Source organism: Primulina eburnea, unplaced genomic scaffold, assembly GCF_022965805.1.
Source record: "Primulina eburnea isolate SZY01 unplaced genomic scaffold, ASM2296580v1 ctg291_ERROPOS436017, whole genome shotgun sequence".
In the NCBI taxonomy this organism is placed as follows: Eukaryota; Viridiplantae; Streptophyta; class Magnoliopsida; order Lamiales; family Gesneriaceae; genus Primulina; species Primulina eburnea.
Window position 1 is genome coordinate 118,580 of NW_027331119.1, and position 14,184 is coordinate 132,763.

General features: G+C 38.3%; 2 protein-coding genes across 2 annotated transcripts; both read right to left on the reverse strand.

Moving 5' to 3' along the window:
• Positions 1–7,712: 7,712 nt before the first annotated feature.
• LOC140820931 (seipin-2-like) lies at positions 7,713–10,714 on the reverse strand. Its single transcript, XM_073181317.1, has 2 exons — positions 9,502–10,714; positions 7,713–8,380 (listed from the first exon to the last, which is right to left on the reverse strand). The coding sequence occupies exons 1-2, from the start codon at positions 10,588–10,590 to the stop codon at positions 7,895–7,897; spliced, it is 1,575 nt and encodes a 524-aa protein (XP_073037418.1). The 5' UTR covers positions 10,591–10,714; the 3' UTR covers positions 7,713–7,894.
• Positions 10,715–11,374: 660 nt separating this feature from the next.
• On the reverse strand, positions 11,375–13,179 carry LOC140820935 (GDSL esterase/lipase At1g29670-like). The gene is made up of 5 exons (XM_073181320.1): positions 12,736–13,179; positions 12,464–12,588; positions 12,135–12,377; positions 11,805–12,051; positions 11,375–11,700 (listed from the first exon to the last, which is right to left on the reverse strand). The coding sequence occupies exons 1-5, from the start codon at positions 12,989–12,991 to the stop codon at positions 11,489–11,491; spliced, it is 1,083 nt and encodes a 360-aa protein (XP_073037421.1). The 5' UTR covers positions 12,992–13,179; the 3' UTR covers positions 11,375–11,488.
• Between the last annotated feature and the right edge of the window lie 1,005 nt (positions 13,180–14,184).

The window sequence follows — 14,184 nt, forward strand, 5'->3', positions numbered from 1 at the left end:
TTGTTTGTCAGCAGGTTAAGGCAGAGCACCGTCGACCGGGAGGATTATTGTTGAACTTACCTATTCCCGAATGGAAGTGGGAGCATATCGCGATGGATTTCATTACTCACTTACCATTGTCTTCGAGGAATAGTGATGCTATTTGGGTAGTGGTGGATCGACTCACCAAGTCTGCTCATTTTCTGCCATATAACCGTGATTTCACTTTCGATCGTATGGCTCGATTGTACATTCAAGAGATTGTACGTTTGCATGGGGTGCCAGTTAGTATTGTCAGTGACAGAGATCCTCGTTTTACCTCACGATTTTGGGGTAGTTTCCAGTCAGCATTGGGCACTTCACTAAGTTTAAGTACAGCTTATCATCCAGAGACCGACGGTCAGACGGAGAGGACTATCCGTACACTTGAGGATATGATGCGAGCTTGCGTGATGGATTTCGGAACCGCTTGGCAAGATCATTTACCTTTGATTGAGTTCGCGTACAACAACAGCTATCATCGTAGTATTGGTATGGCACTATTTGAGGCGTTGTATGGGCGACGTTGTCGTACTCCCTTATTTTGGGATGAAGTTGGGGAACGACATGTTGAGGGACCGGAGTTAGTCCAGCAGGCTATTGATAAGGTTGCAATAATCAAGAAACGGATTAAGATCGCTCAGGATCGACAGGCTAGTTATGCGAACACCAAGCGGCGACCTCTTTATTTTCAGCCAGGTGAGAAAGTGTTTCTCCGAGTTTCACCTTTTCGCAGGATTTTGAGATTTGGTCTCAAGGGTAAGCTGTCTCCGAGATTTATTGGTCCATTTGAAATATTGGAAAGCGTGGGAGATTTGGCTTACAGACTTGCATTGCCGCCGTACCTATCAAGTATTCATGATGTGTTCCACGTATCTTTGTTGAGACGATACGTAGCAGATGAGTCTCACATTTTGCATCCCTCTGAAATTCAACTAAATTCAGATTTGTCTTACGTGGAACGACCAGTGCGGATTCTCGATCGCAAAGACAAGGTGTTGCGGAATAAGATCATTCCTCTTGTCTTAGTTCAGTGGCAGCGCAGAGGCACTGAAGAAGCCACTTGGGAGTTAGAAAGTCGTATGCGTTCGGAGCATCCAGAGCTCTTTTGAGTTGTACTATGGTTGTAATATGGAGGTGTGTGTGTTTTTCTGTTGTAATCCAAATATCAGTTGTATTCAACAACAATTGAGATGTAATAACGATGTTGTTATTTCAGTTTTTGTTCATCCTATAAACTTGATTTCGAGGACGAAATCTTTTTAAGGGGGGGAGAATGTAGTAGCCCGAATTCCAAATTGGGTAATTAACGGATTAATGGTGATTAAGAAGGTTTAATGTGTAATTTTGACCGTGGTCATGATCGGACGGACCGAAGATGGTTCGGTAGCACCGAAGAGTTCGGACGATCCGAAGTGGGTTCGGTGGATCCGATCATGAGGTGTCAAGAGTTGATCGACACGTCAGTTTACATGCAAGTTCGGATGATCCGAAGTGTAGGTTCGGTGGATCCGATCATGAGGTGTCAAGAGCCGATGGACACGTAGGAGTTCGGACGTTCCGAAGTGGGTTCGGTGGATCCGAACATAGCCTATAAATAGTGCTCGGATTTCCTCATTTTGCATTGCAAATTCTTGAGTTGTGTCTCATATTTGAGAAGTTTGGAAGGTTTCTAGGGTTAGTTGTCGGTCGAGCGATAGCCAAGAGCTGCCAGGATTGGTAGCGTAGCGACGCCTAAGTTACGAGGCAATCGACATCAAAGGGCTGTCGACGGACGAAGGTAAACCCTAAACCTTTGGTAGTACTGGTTTTGCTAGTCGAGCATGGTAGTATTGTTCATTGGGTATGCTTTTGATGCGTAGGTTTGTTCTAGACCTGATTAGCGGTGTTGCGTAAGGCTAGGCTTGCTGTGATAGAGGTACGAAAGTACTATCCGAGATATCCTGGTCGAGTATACATCCTTATATGTGTTGCATGATTATGTGGTGCATTGATATATGTCATATGATGCATGCTATTATGTCACGTTTTATGATGCATGTTGCATTTCATGTTGAGCCGTATCTCCTTCGAGATAGCCTTTACTGTTGAGCTGTATCTCTTTCGAGATAAGCTATATCTTGTGGGGCCGCTCAGCCCTGTCTTGTCTTGTGGACGCATGGACACCGAGAGTACACAGTGGCCGACGGGTCCGGAGGGCTTCGGTGATCCGGGACATTTTAGGTCCACGTCTGTTCTTGTAGTGGATGCAGTGACCCAGAGGAGTACCGCGCGGCACTATCCACTTGGCGCCTCTAGACTGAGCATTTTGAGATCCTTTGTTACTCCTGTTTCTTGACTACCCTGGTATCATATCATAGCATGTGCATTTCATATAGGCTTGTATACTCATGCTTTTGTACTGGGCGTTCTTATCGCTCACGTCCTCGGTTTTGTTTATCTTGGACACCCCATTCCCACGGGGCAGGCCTCAGGTTGGACAACTCAGGAGGAGGAGGAGGAGGACGTTGAGTAGCTGGTTGGTTTAGTTCTTCGGTATCTTTTTGATTCGATATGGTTGTACCGTATATTTCATTTTAGTTTGAGTTGTCCTGGATTTTTCGTTTGGGTTGTATAACTATTGTCGTCGGCCATATTTCCGCTGTTATCTCTGATTATTATTAATTAAATTAATTGCATGCTTAGTTCTTCATTAGTAGGTGATTCTGGAACGGGTCACTACAATATATCATATGCGTGCTACGTGGTTGGTGTGGTACATCCTTGATCAAAATTGCAAATTGGTTGACAACTCGTTGAAGATAAGTTCCTTGGTTACTTTTCTTTTAATACAAGTTAGTCTAAGTTTAATTTTTAAAGATTTATTTATATCACTTATGTATACTTATTGTTAAAACTAATATGAAATATTAGCATAAGATAACAATAAAGAGAGCATCACACACATTTTTGTAATTCCTAAATTTTATTATCTCAAATATGTGAATTGACTATAGACTATATCCCGTACAATTCTTGTAATCAATTTCATTAATATCCTTCATTCGATGAGTCGTATTTCCTTGATTTTGGAAATTGATTTTCAGAAAAACGCATCAAGAAGAGATCCCCAAAGACATATGCAATCTCAATTTAGATTTAATGAAATCTCAGAGATATATAAATTTAACTAAATCTACGAGTTTGTGGGAAATATTGTTCTTTACGTTTTCATATTAAAATTTGGGAAAATATTTTAATTAGGATATTATTTCGATTTCCCAGCACGTCTCTTCTAATGCTTTCTATGTATATATATTAATTTTCCTAAAGAGGTAACAAGATGGAAACCATGAGAGTTGGCCTACTCTGCATAAACGTTGTCCCTCCAAAATTAAGCATACTCCAAAAATGGACGTGTCTGATCCAGTTTCCAGTCTCACTGCATCGAAACCATATAGCAGGACTCGCTGACCATAGTGTCTGAGCGACTTTATTGCATCTGCAGTGTCCTACAGCATGCTCGATGCACCGTGTCTGGGCTCAACTCAAGTGATTTTCACTAGCAGACACCCTTGCTCGAAACCTCAGTAAGCCCGACTTTGCTCGGCACCTCAGTAAGCCCGACCTTGCTCGGCACCTCAGTAAGTCGAACTCTGCATGGCAATTACAGAATCCCGACCTTGCTCGGTACCTCAGTAAGCCCGACCTTGCTCGGTAACTCAGTAAGTCCAACTCTGCTTGGCAATTACAGAAGCCCGACTTTGCTCGGCACCTCAGTAAGCCCGACTTTGCTCGGCACCTCAGTAAGCCCGACCTTGTTCGGCACCTCAGAAGCCCGACCTTGCTCGGCACCTCAGTAAGCCCGACCTTGCTCGGCACCTCAGAAGCCCGACTTTGCTCGGCACCTCAGTAAGCCCGACCTTGCTCGACACCTCAGTAAGCCCGACCTTGCTCGACACCTCAATAAGTCCAACTCTGCTTGGCAATTACATAAGCCCGACCTTGCTCGGCACCTCAGTAAGCCCGACCTTGCTCGGCACCTCAGTAAGTCCAACTCTGCTTGGCAATTACATAAGCCCGACCTTGTTCGGCACCTCAGTAAGCCGACCTTGCTCGTCATCTCAGTAAGCCCAACTTTGCTCGGCACCTCAGTAAGCCCGACCTTGCTCGGCACTCAGTAAATCCAACTCGGCTCGGAAAACATATAAGCTCGACCTCGCGCTCGATAGCAATAATTTGATTCTTAATCTATTGGTCTTTATTTGAGCTCGACTTTCAGCAAACTATTATCTATAGCTCTTTATTTGAGCTCGGTTTTCAGTACTATTATCTATTGCTCTTTATTTGAGCTCGACAGCAAACTATTATCTATTGCTCTTTATTTGAGCTCAACTTTCAGCGGATTATTATCTATAGCTCAAATATTGAGCTCGATTTTCAGCAGACTATTATCTATAGCTCTTTATTTGAGCTTATTTTCAGGAGGATCTCATATAGCTCTTCATTTGAGCTCGGTTTTCAGCAGGATCTAATTTATAGCTTATCATTTTAGCTTAGTTATTAGCATGATATTCTTTATCGGTCTTCATCCGAGCTCGACTTTCAGCAGATATTCATCAACAACTCTTATTTGAGTATGACCTTCAAACATCTCAGAACATCATATCAAACTGTATTTTTTCAGACTCTTAATCATGGTCTACTCGGACGCATATTATCTTCTCACGACAATCGATATATCTCGAACTTCTTATATATGTTTGATCTTATGTTGGTCTCGACATCTTGACCCGACTTCTTATTGAGCATCGATTCAGCTGGAAAGAACATTTATTTGACTACCAATTCAGTAACAGTTGACTATATTGGCCGCTTAATTTGGCTCTCCTCAAAAAGCACACTCCACAACAAACGCTCAAAGGACACTATTACATGCAACGAGAATATTATCTTACATACTCTAAAATATAATTCATTCATTTAACGTTCCTCCATCATTTCACTCGTCGTCACTTTTTTGCGGGGGTACTAGTGATGATATGGTAAAAATCCTATCATATCTGATGATATGGTAAAAATCCTATCATATCATTACTTATATTTTAGAGATATTACAAGATATTGCATGAATATGCACAAATCTAGTTACCATATATTACAAAATTCTATATCATCTAAGACTCCACACCTATAAATAAAGGACTCCTAACCCTAATTAAGGTATGCTTTCTTATACAATTATTTACGCTAGTCTTGTATTTTTCTCTCAAACACTATACTGACTTGAGCGTCAGAGTGGCTTCGTCTTTGGGCGGAGTCATCTCACCCATTTTCTTTGATATACAGTTATATTTTTGGAGCGGTTTGATTCGATATATTGAAGAATTGGTTCGTGATCATCGATTCAAGGTATTTTTATGGATGCGCATTTTTTGAGCGCATCAATTGTGTAGAAGCTTTTCTGATCTCCATCATCGCATTTGTTCCATATTTCTTCCACTAGTTTGGTCAATCTTCAACGATAATTGATCGTCTCTCAACAACACAAAACTGGGAACATGAATTTGATAACCTTATATATATTTCTGCACGAATTTGATAACCTTATATTTCTGCATCACATGCTGCTTTTGTCCACTACCCAACTCATATTGGGGTGTTGGTGCTATATTCTCTTCCTTCATGTGTGGTGGGGTATTGGACAAAAGAACCAGTGGTATAACCTATGAAACTCGGAGTCGAAGATCCTAGAGCGGTAATGGTCTGCAATGTGAGTGGTTAATACCTGAAAAATGGGAACTCTACCAATGAATGGGCGACATGGATCATGAATGAACCAATCATACAACGTAATGAGAGACATAAAAGAATTGATAGATGTCTTTTTTTCGAAAGCTCATAACTTAAAAACTCTAAAGTTAAACGTACTTAAATTGGGGAAATTTTGGGATGAGTGATCTCATGAGAATTTTCTCAAGGTTCCTGTGACCGAGAATATAAGCACGTTGAGAAGAACTGTTTTGATATAGTGTAGAGTATTGTTGAATCTAGGACGTTACAAGTGGTATCAAAGACTGGTATCTTCTAGTATGTTGTGGTTCGAGGACAAACCAAGCGAAAGCTGGTAGGCATGTGACATGCAGAGCCAAAGATCATAGGGCGGTCATTATTTGTAATATGAGTGATTAATACCTGAAATAAGGAAACCCCATCAATGAATGAGCGATAGAGAGAATAAATGAATTGATTTCACACTAGAATGAGAGATATAAAAGATCTGACAGATATTACTTATATCAATAAGTTAAATATTCTTTTCAAGAGCTTATAACTTTAAAACTCCAAAGTTAATTGTGCTTAACTTGGGATAATTTTGGGTTTGGTATATCCTGAGAAGTTTCTTAAGATGCATGTGAGTGATGACATAAGCACACTAAATGATCCATGTTGATATATTTAAGATAGTAATTGAATATGGGGCAACACATTCATGGCCAGCTTGCCTTCATACTCATAAGGTTTTTTTTTCATCTTTTGATGACCTCCTCTGTTCTCTCCTCCATTCTCTTGTCTCTTTATGACATCCGTCATAATGGTGGCAAAGATATTAACCAATACATTAGTCATCTCTTTGAGTTTACTACATATACCTCTCTCCATTGACAACACGAGACTCATTGGAAATTTCTAACCGACAAAATGTACATCTTTTTCTTTCACAGCTTGATCCTCGAACTTGTGTACGAGTCCTCGACTGATCCTCCGCTAGAATCAATATCTTATCACCGTAAACGATGGTACTTCCATTGTGACTGAGAATACGTTCATATTTATCAGTATCTGTTAGCTTTGGAGGCATCCTTGGTCCCACTGGATGTGCCAAAACTGCTTGCACAAAAAGTTTGTGACGACTTACCAGGAACGAAATCTTGCCACAACTTTTAAAATCAAACGAAGTGGATTCCTATTCGATCGTTAGTTATAATTATTTCGATAAACTACAAAAACTAGGAAACTAAATCAAGAAATTATAACTAATTTGAGATAATGCGATATTACCATTTTGATTGATATGAGATAAACGATTTATGTAAGATAAATGATGGATAGATAAATAAATAATATGATGCATATATTATATTGGATAAAAATTACAATACTTTAGAGTGATATTTGTAGTCAAATGTGTCTTATCATAGGAATAATTACATTTATAGCGGCATGCAATTATATACGTGGGAAATAAGCATAGGAGATATCGGGTTTACGTGTTGAAATAAATAAAATCAGTGCACGAGCAACAAACGTTCGAGTGAATCGACTTTTTTTTTTTTTTAATGTATAATGAATATTTAAATCCTTTTATTTTTATTTGTTTGAAGAGTTCTTTTTTTCATTTTTTAATGTTTTAATTTAATATAAATTTTTTGTTCGTTTTCGTGATTGGTATGTCTCTTGGATTTGAGGAAAGGTATTTCTAGAGAAAAACTGGTGAAAATGTGAGATCCACGCTCATTTCATTATAATATACTAAATTTATTATATTAAAAAAAAATTATTTTCAAGACAAATAAATCAAAATTATTACAGCAAATTTTTATTATACTAGAAAATTATTGTGGTTAAGGAATAGGAATATATACATGTATGGTACAAATGATGCAAGAGAATTGGGAGAAACATTTTCAGGTTTATGCATATGAGAAATGCTGCTCTGCTTTCATTATAATATTTAACTTTGGTAATTAAAATTGTTAAAACATACTTACAGACGTGAAGTTGCAGGTAATTTTAATTCATCTATTAGACGTACAAATCAGCATTGCCAATACAGGTATTGGATTCACAGGCCTCAGCTGCCTTTTACAAGCCAACTGCAGCATCTTTTGGGAGTTTAACCTCGCACTGGATTATCAATCTGTGGCGAATCTCCGTTAGTTGAATCTTCCCTCAATCTTATTCTTGGGATCACGACGGATTTACAGCACAAGAGAGAAAAAAGTAACTCCATGGTAAAGATAGTCATGCTAGTCCACACAAATAACGATTTCTTCCAAAACCATAATACCTTTCTGAAAAACGGAAGTTCAGACTCCAGGGTCAAAGTTGAAGTGTAAATTTCAGGAATACCGGCACCAGGCTTGAATTCGGCACGTGGTTCAATGATGACCCTTAAGCAGGCGGTTGGCACGACGTCTTCGGTAAAACCTCGGATGTTTATTTTCAGATTCTGGGATTCCGATGTATAACCAGTTAAAATCGGAGCAACCTTGAGAAAAGTCAGCAGAAGGCGAATAGGTTGGCTTTTATACTGCAACATGCATGGACGCCTTGAGCTTGCAAGGATTCTACCATTCTTGGCAAGGAAATCCACTCTGACCTTCAAGAAAGAACAAAGAATAAATGAGGTGTATAATCACTGGTCACTGACATGAACACGTCCTTACGTTTGTGTTGAATAGACTCAATGTTGAATCTACAAACAGTGAAATCTTAATGGGAAAAGAAAATGCAGAAAATACAAGGACAACAATCAATGATCATATTAAACTTTCGCTGATCAGAGCGGCAGTGTGCTGCCGTAAGATGTTTTCCAGTGTAGAACGCTAACAAAAGACAGAAATAGCAGATGCATTACAATATAGCAAAAAATTGTCACTAAATGATCTTATGTTCGATGTGTCCCATTTGTGGACTCAACATATTACTTTGGAGATTAATAAATGGCTTTTTAAGCCAACAAATTAGGCTTGGCATCTTGTTAAGAACCACAGTGACACCAAACACGACATATCCCTAACGCTGAAGTTTATTAATTTTATCTACAGCAATCTCGGTTGCAGAGTAATAATAATATAACCAACGAAGTTAGTATGGCTAGACAATTATTAGGCGTCAAGTATGTTTACATATAAACTTACTTGACACTTCCGGCAGTGATAAGAAAAATAGATCTAAACCTGGTGCCATTTTTATTTTTCTAAGTAAATTTATTTTGATTTCAAATTGCTCAATTCGAGCGAGGTGGCTGTTCAGATAAGGATGTTTTGGCAGTTCCGAACAGTTGCATTTAATTATTCATCAAGTTCGGATTAGGAAACGAGTCTACAAAAGACACTATAACCAAAACAAGTAAACAACACAACATATTTTCCTTTGTTCTCCATAAATACTTGTACACTATTTTACTGCTGAGATCTTTTATGAGTTAGGTAACTTGACAATATTCATGAGTACCTAATCCTATGATCCTTCAACTTAAATAGAGAATCAACACTGGGTTGGTTGCTATTTATTGTGCGATAAATACTATCCACATTCCCCATTGCAAGCCGATTGATAGGAAGAAATAAGTCTCGAGGAAAGTGTCCAAGGCAACACACCTCGAAGCAATTTCTGTAATTTATTCTACTTTTCTATGTATAATATTCTACTACATAGTAGCATGAGCATTCCAAAACACAAAAATATATGAAATTATACAGATCATCGACCACATACCTGGAATATTCCAAGATTCTGATTGTAGTCAGATTCGGGTAGCGTCAATAAAACAGTAACCTGCAATTTGTGATTAGCTGGTATTGCCCTTGATCCTCCACCCTTCACAGATTCTGGTTTCTCTGCAAGATAAGTTTCGTGGCTAAGCTCTGGGTATGCAATTATAGGCACAAATGCCAGCGGACTCTTCTCCGTATAGTCAAAATTCAAATTTCTCTTAATTCCAATTGGCTCCTCCACCAACCTCCTTATCAACAGTCCACTAATCACAAATGATGACACCAACAAGCCCACTAACACAAAACACACATAACAAGACCACAACAATCCCCAACCACATTTTAGACCAAGTTTCCAGATCGCATGGTGTTCTTTAAACCATTCATACACCAATGGGGACACATTTTCACGCATAAGATCCCAAATTATTTTCATTTTCCGAACCAGAAACCGTTTTACACGCTTCAAAACCCCAAACGGATTGAACACGACCATGAATAAATAATACGTTAACCATATTGGAAACATAAAAAATTTAACAGACAAATCAAACTGGAAGCTTATGGCCTTTATTACCAGACGAGCTAAAAGATCAAGAACACTCGAATTTGCATCCTGGTTGCCATTGTTTTCCCCCAAATTCGATTCTTTTCTGACTAAATCCTCGTCACCTCTGCGTCCATTTGCGTCGGTGCAACTCGAACTTCCCTCATTATTCCTAGTATTCTCTCCTCTCACGGCATCTTTCACACCTTCCGAGCCGCACTTCAGCTCACGCTCCTTAATTCTGCTGGAAAGCTTCGAATTTCTCTCTCTAGAATTCAAGTAATTCTCCGAGCTCACCGACGAGCTCAGCTTCGACGACTTGATTGAATCGGCTACCGAGGACTTACTATGAGCATGCGATCCCCGTCGGCGCAAAGTCTCCGGAGGCATGGTTTTATTGTCAACGGAGGTTGACACGTCACCACAGGATTCCATTCCTCCGGGAAAAAAGGTTTCTTCGCAATCATAGAATGGGAAATCATCGAGCGCCTCGTGAAATTCGTCTTCAACTTCATATTGGGTAACTAATTTCGCATCCTCCATTCAAAATAATGTGACAACAAGAAGCTGAATTTAGGGCATTCCGAGAATTCGAAAATTGGGGGAAACCAAGGACAATGGAGGTCGGATAACTGTACATATGGCTTTAAAAAATTGGAACGAAACGATTAAAAAAATCTGGTGGAGCGGCGTCACATGACAACAGCGTGTACCATAGTCCTTTGGCATGGAAATAATTAATTATCAAATTTAGAAATTACAAGTTACTGTATTATGAAACACTACGGTTACGAGCCTTGTTAGCTACCAAACTGCTCTACCCTGCGTTGAACAGAAGAAGTCAAAATTAATAGACAAACAAGGATTGAATATGATCCGGCCGACCTGCCCAGGGCTCGAGGGCGAGCTTGGCCCTACTTCTAGCCAGAGATCTAGACTATCCGCTATCTATAGATCCACCCAATAAAATTTTCGGAGTGTACGTAATTGTATTCATTTCAGTTGCTACAAAGATATGACCGATTTATCATGAATGCGAGAGATTATGGACTTAATTGGATTGAGCCTTAAATTATCAATGCTCGTAAATTAAATATATTACTTAATGTGATGTATTAAAATGGTTTCGCATTCATTTCCAACGATCCAAGGTCGATTTAAATAGTCATGGCACTACAAGAAAAACGGTTTTGCACAAAAACCGTTGTCGTATGTGTGTTGTTGTATAGCGTTTTTCTTGTATTCATGGATTGAATCAGATTAAATCAAACCAATTCGGGATTATTCCAAGTCGATTTAATGACAGTAAGAAATGTATGTTTCGGGAGGGGGAATGGCTTTAACCACGTATTTGATAGAGTAGAACTTGTAATAACGTGTCATTCACGAGTAGTAGTAGTAGTACAGATAGTCGTAGTAGTGTGCGTGCATAGGCATAGGTTTATTGTCGAGCAAGTTGGTGAATGTCAAATGGATAGGCATCCGAGGGTAAAAGCGCATTGTATATTCTTGCAGCTGTGTACTGATTAACAACCTGCGTCGGATGATAATCATCAAAGAAAATATACTGATTTCTTCTGCTGCATGGAACTTGGTAAGGCTCACACAGTGCTATTCCCACCTCACAGCATGAATAATTGGAGACTGTAATACCTGCATGCGAAGTAGGTTCCGTTACGTTTTTTTCAGTTACCGAGACGATTCGTATCGGTATGCTATAGCTTGTGGATCCATCACATACTGATATGCTAACTTACCAGGAAGAGAAAAAATCCCGAGTGATATGCTAGTGATGTTTATGTAGGTAAACTTTGCAGCAGGCAGATTAGTATTGAGGTCTTCCACGAGCGGCTTCAATCTGTCGTTGAATAGCTTCACATACTCGTTGATGAAGTCGACACAACCCGATTCGTTCACCGGATACATAGCCAGCAGTGGAGGAACACAGCCTATTGGACCAAGACCGAACACCGCAACTTTTCTTGCTCCGTCTTCGTACAAGGTCTAGCGACGAATTCAAAAAGGGTGTATGATATATGATTTTGGGGGGACATGAAATTAAACAAGAACTATAATCTGTTAATTACCTTGAGTTGTTGAGAGTATTGGTGAATCAAGAAGGCGGAAAACTGGTCTGGTGTATATAATTTACTCGATGGGTAAAACTGTGGCAGTAAATAATTGTTGAGATAGTCATTGCTACCCATATTTACTGCATACAAGCACTTGTTGAGATGGTCTTTGAGCCGAGCTGGGCCGAGTAAAAGTGATAAACTTGCGATCGTTGCTTTATGATTTAGTAGTTGCCTGTTCAGGCTGATGCGATCACCCTATTTAAAAAAATTCCTTTTTTTAAAAAAAAAATGACAGAATTTTATTCCATAAAACTTACATATAGAATATAAATTAAAATTACCACAGCTATTCCAGTTTCATCGAGAATTCCAGCTGCTGCTGATGCATAATTAACTCCTTTCAAGATAGCTGATCCTACAGCAGTTGCAAAAGCTGGGATAGGTTTATCAAAACCTAGCAATTCGGCTGCATGCATGGATTTTTTTTTTAAATAATAACCAAATTGAAAGGACCGAAAAAAATCGCGAGAAAAAAAGATTTATATTTGAAATCGAACTAAATATATTATATATCATCAAGAAGACCATGAAGAGGGAGTAGATGAAAATGAACCTATGAAATCTGGAACTGTTTTCCCGTTGGTGAATCTTCCGGTCGGACCGCCGGGATAATCCGTCCCGTAGGGTGGATAATTTGACTTAGCCAATGTGACCAGCAAATTATTATTTCCATTATCAGACAATGAATCTCCCATGAAAAATGTACATGGGACTTGCTGTTGGCCTTGAATCAACACCAGGGATTTCGTTAAAAAGCACAGCACAAAAAGCATGACCCTATTTGGAAAAATTATAATACTGTGTGCCATTTAGAAAACAATTTGGATAAAAAAACTTAAATCGCACTCGGAGGTATTATACCAAATGAGATACTGCCTATATATAGCTATATATTAATATAAATTATTGGGATAAATAAATCATGTCATCGATTATGTAATGGATAGGTCTCGTGTGAGACGGTCTCACGAATCTTTATATGTGAGATAGGTCAACTTTACCGATATTCACAATAAAAAGTAATAATCTTAGCATAAAAAGTAATACTTTTTCATGGATGACCCAAATAAGAGACACGTCTCACAAAACACAACTCGTGAGACCATCTTACATAAGTGTTTGCCTTGTGTAATATAGTGGTCAACCATATCTTGATAAATTTCAACTTTTTAAAAATATAAGATGTGTAACTTGCCCTTTTTTAAATCACTAAACCATCACGTTACCATTTTTTTTAAAAAAAAAACTTTTATGCCATGCTATGACCAAACAGAAAAAGGCTGTAATTTAATATGTAATGTAACTAATTTCAAGTATTATTATACATATTTTTGTTTGATCCAACGTTAGACTCAACTTTTATAAATTATTATAATTATAAAAAAATTATGTTATCCATATATAGATTTATCATCGTTTCAAACAATATCTTAGTATCCATTTCTCGCATAGATAAGGCATGGAGCCAATTAGGGCGGTACATAATAAGAATTTATGAAGTATTTGAATAACCTTTTAATTTCATTTTGTTTCATAAAGTAGTGAAATAAAAAAAAAAATTACTTCAAAAAAATTAAATAAATATACAAAAGTATCACAATATCTACAACTGAAAATGCAGTAGATTAATAAAATCATTCATCACAAAAATCAAGAATATGTTTTAAGCTTTTAGCTACTTGGTTAATATGTCTAAACTACTAAAAATTCAAACGAAATCCAACTTGACACAAAAAATGTATCCACAACTATGCACAAGTACAACCCAAAAAATATATTTTAATTTTTTAGGTACTTAGTTAGGCGCTCACATAGGATTAGACGAATTTGTTTTATTCACTTTTTACTTCATCGTATTGAGATTGATTGTAATACTGATTCTTGGAATATATGCAAATTAATTACCCTACTAGACTTTGTAAGGACCCAAGGCCGTTTTTCGGCATGTTAATTAAATCCGAGGCTTATGCATGTGAAATCTATATATAATTAAACTCGGGTT